This window comes from Lolium rigidum, chromosome 1 (genome assembly GCF_022539505.1).
Source record: "Lolium rigidum isolate FL_2022 chromosome 1, APGP_CSIRO_Lrig_0.1, whole genome shotgun sequence".
Classification (NCBI taxonomy): Eukaryota; Viridiplantae; Streptophyta; class Magnoliopsida; order Poales; family Poaceae; genus Lolium; species Lolium rigidum.
In genome coordinates this window covers 107729383-107733632 of record NC_061508.1, presented here as the reverse complement: position 1 = coordinate 107733632, position 4250 = coordinate 107729383, and the positions used below count along the sequence as shown (strand labels likewise).

Below are 4250 nucleotides of genomic sequence, written 5' to 3'. Positions count from 1 at the left end.
ATCGCTAATCCCGAATGGGCCATAATGGGCCGCATCGCTATATCCTAATCCTATCGGAGACATAATCATCTTACCATATAACCATCTTACAATCAGAGGCATTTTGTTTATTGCCATCATAACCATCTTACCTAAATGTCCAGCGTGTAAACAAAAATAGAAAGCCTATAGAACTGGAAACCTATAAAATAGGAAACCTGCAGAATAGTGGACAGATAAGGAACAACGATCAATAGTGCTTTGAAAGCAGGATATCCAGCGTGTAAACAAAAAGGCATAAAATCCATCTTACCTAAATAGAAACCTGACAAAAGGCATAAAATCTGGTTTCCTCCTAAAAAGAAAGCTCTATACTTGGTGATTTCAGGCCAATCCATCGACAGCACCACCTACATCAAATTCGACATGTCTCAAATTCTCGAAATCTCCTAAAAATAAAGCTCCTTTGGGAAGGCAACATAATGACTACTTATCATCTTACCATAGACTAGGCTCAAATTCTGGGAAGGCAACATAATGACGAATTTATCATCTTACCATAGATAGCTCCTTTTCTGGGAAGGCAACAATCTCTACTACTTAAAAAGGGGGAACGAGTTCCGTCATCAGGCGGTCCGCCGTTCCTTCGTCAAACCTTTGTCAGCTGATCTAGAATTGCCCCTCACCAGCCTATGTGGGACAAATCCAACAAGCCCAATTAATCCATGGCACCCTCTCCGCTCGCAGCCAACATCAATTCCTCAAACATAGCTCAGTTTCAACCATCCTCAGTTAATGCTCGTGATTACCTGGTTCCAAAATCAAGGCCAACCCCTACCCTTATTGCCATCATCAACCACCATTACTTCCACCAAAAATTACTTCCAGCATTACCGTCCTAACAGCATATGTCGCCTTAGACCCCTGCTCGATCCTTCCACGTGACCTTTCCTGAAGCTTCCTCCATGGCGACTTGATGCATTCTCCGTCACCCCGACTCAAGAGGGTGATGGCACTGTCACTTGTACCGGCTCCCGCCGCCTTGCCTCCTACAATCACCAGGTAACCACGAAATCTCTCCTGCATCAAAACTGTGGTAGATCATTAACCAGTTCATGGATAATCATTTCTCTCATGTTAGATTCCGCAAAGTTGAGGAGTTGCACATGTACAACAGATCATGGGAGACAGACGGAAGAATTATTTCTGGACGAATCTGAGATACTAGGAATGGAGATGTTATCTATTGAGGCATCCTCGCTGACTGATCCGTGAGAATTATTTCTCGTCCCTGCCTCTTACAATTTCCTCATTGCTATTGCTATTGATATACAAAAGAGAAAAACTCGTCTTTCCATCTGATTTTCTTCCATCAACAATCTACTGCCCTGCTCTATCTTCGCATGTGTTGTCACTGCTTCAGTAACTATGCCAGCATGACAATGCAGTACATGGAAGTGCAATATACATTTGAATATGTAAGCAGTTAAATTTTTTTTTGGATATTTGCAAAACAGACATTCCCACAGCTTAATATGCATGGCTAATATCTTCAGAAACTTTCTCAGTAACTCTCCTAGAAGGTGGTACAGTTTAGAAATGTCGTGTAAAACAAATAATAAAGTATTCAGACTTCTATTGTTCCGCACAAAATTAATGATGATGATATTCTGTTTTACCATTTGATATATCATCTACCAGATTTAAATAATTCATTTCCACCGGATTTACTAAAATGCATGGTCGCATTATTTCTCATGAAAAAAATCCCATGCATCGCCTGTCTGAAGAAACCGCAAGCATTGACTAATTTGCAAGGGGTCATTGCTTTTGATTGCGATGGTCATTGCTTCCAAGCATTTTGTTTTCTACTTGCTCAAGAAATGAATCAGCAATTTAACCAACTCTTTGTGAAATCAGAACAACAATGAATAAATGTAGAGGGACTAAAAATGTTCAAGTGCTTTCTCCAACTTACAGAATTGATGCACGAAAGGATCAGGTCGATGTGAGGACCCAACTCTCAATTCCTTTGCAGCCAAGCTCTCGAAATTGGTTTCCCTAAGGCTGTGAGGGGTGCCGCCGAGATTGACCTGAAGTTGAGTTAACTAAACTTAGTAATGATGTCAATGCTAGCTGAAGTTTGTAGCAATGTCCAGGCAGGGCAGCAGTAAACTGAAGTTTGTCTTTCGCCAATTCATTACCTTGAACATGCATTGCGTGGCTTTAAGATCGGGCACATGAATAAGTGACAGATGTTCTCTACCCAATCCAATAGCAACGGAGTGTTTGCAGCAGCAAGAACAAGGGCTTTGTCATCTTTATGGCTAGCACGTTGTGAACAAGGGCACAAAAGGTTGGTTGCTGATAGTCCTGGGTACAGAATGTTAGCCGGATCCTAAATGAACTTGAGAAAAAATGCATATGATAATTAGCAGGGAAAATCTATCCGAAGTTGTCTCTAATTTTTTTCTCATAAAAAAAGGTGGCTGCAGTGGACCAGCGGAAGCCAGTGTATCCAAGCTCATGTGGAGCTAGCTTTTTTTTTGCAGGGAAATGTGGAGCGAGTTAATCGGTAAAATATATACAAACGCATTGTGTGACATGTCACCTCTTTCTAACAATTTCATTTGTATCCAAGTACATTGTATTTGTTTTCAGGATGTAGTCTGAGATATATTATGGTCGACATTTGTTTTCGTGAACTCTGTGTGCATAGTAACATTGTGCAGCCATGAACGAACAATAGGCTTCGCTGTAATTTGCACACACTTACTAAAAGTACTGCTATTACTTTCCTGCCTTATGTTTAACCTGGATTATATGTGCTCAGGTACAAGCCCTCTCTTATAACTACATGGCCAAGTTGGTTCAGTTGGAGATCGCAAGCCAAACAAATTGGTAAAATATGTTTATCAAAAGTAATCCTACTGTTCCGTAGAAAATATGTCATACATTTTTGCCTTTTTGCTACACAACCAACAAAAAGGGTTTGTACTTTTATCATGTTGATATGAATCTGTAGCAAAATAACCTGTGAGCTGCTGACAATTAAATTCAATACATGAACCTGTGGTGGCAATCTATCTATCAGCAGTCCTAATAGATGCAAAAACATCTTGCTGATTCCTAATCGTGATCGATGGTAGTTGCTTTGCAAATTTTGAAAAGGTATGCACACATGTTGCTTTCCTCGGCCACTGAATTCTACTTAACCGAAGGACAACACTGAGTAAGTTACTGCCTGGTTATAATTAAAATGAGAGACCACCTTCCCTAAAAACGACATAATACTTTCCCAGGTTGCCTGAATTTCCGCCATAACAAATTGACCTATGCAAACAATGACCTATGCAAACAGCTACACCGGCGTAAATTGGTGGAGCCCGTCGACATATCGATTTGGTCTCGGGAAATTTTGATGAATAATTCATGTTTACCATCTAATTAGCTTCTGATAAGGGACAATCGGGTTGGGAGAGCAGAATCATACCGAGCCGGATGTACCACTTCAGGGTGATGACACCTCCTCGGGGGGAAGAAGCCCTCGACCCCGCGGCGGGGAGGGTAGGTATCGTGCGACGCCTTCGTGTGGAGGGGAAGCGGGAAGGAGAAGCCGCGGCAGCGAAAGGGGACGGCGGCGCCGCATTGGCGGGGAGAGCTGACGGCCGCAGAATCGATGGACGGGTAGCTGCGTGCTTCCGGCCTGCAGCGGCTTCGCAACTACAGTAACTTCGAGCGGCAATGAAGAGGAGGAGACGAGGGGGCGTCTCTGCGCCTGGGGGAAAGCATAGGAGATGGGGGACGCGTCGCTCCAGAGAGCTGTGCTCGGGCCGTCGGAACAGTCGAGAGGGGCGGTAGCGAGAGGATATGGTCTGAACTCTGGAGAGAGAGAGTACAGTTACAATTTTTGTCAGGATCGTCTGGAAAAAACGTTTCGTCCTGCCTGCTCCCGCGAGCGGCAGGGCGGAACCCTAGCCGCCACCCGGCGACCACCCCTCCTCCGCCTCCTCCCTCCCTCGCCGCCGCCGGAGGGCGTCTCCGGGCAAAGCTCTGGGGCGCCGGCGGCGGCGGGGCCTCCTCTCCCCCTCGTCTGGCGGTGGCGGCGCGGGCCGGCGCGGCCGGCGAGGGCGGCTTCTCCGCGCAGAGGCGACGGCGCCCGGACGGTGCGAGGCCTGCGTGGTTCCGGCGAGGTGGCGGCGCGGCTGGCTCCTTGCTGGCGCGTCCCAACACCGGCGCGTCCGTCGCCATGGGTGGCGGCGACGGGCCTG

General features: G+C 45.8%; 1 protein-coding gene across 3 annotated transcripts; it reads right to left on the bottom strand.

The window, feature by feature from the left end:
• Window positions 1–810: 810 nt before the first annotated feature.
• LOC124679334 lies at window positions 811–3854 on the bottom strand. Of its 3 annotated transcripts, XR_006994938.1 has the most exons (4): window positions 3473–3854; window positions 2184–2352; window positions 1958–2072; window positions 811–1070 (listed from the first exon to the last, which is right to left on the bottom strand). XR_006994938.1 is itself a non-coding variant. In XM_047215116.1 (3 exons), exons 1-3 carry the CDS (start codon window positions 2190–2192, stop codon window positions 832–834), a joined length of 363 nt encoding a protein of 120 aa, XP_047071072.1. In that variant the 5' UTR covers window positions 2193–2831; the 3' UTR covers window positions 811–831. The 3 variants fall into 3 exon arrangements, 1 of the variants encoding a protein (XP_047071072.1); XR_006994935.1 differs by lacking the exon at window positions 3473–3854 and having other exon boundaries at window positions 811–1059; window positions 2184–2831; XM_047215116.1 differs by lacking the exon at window positions 3473–3854 and having other exon boundaries at window positions 2184–2831.
• Between the last annotated feature and the right edge of the window lie 396 nt (window positions 3855–4250).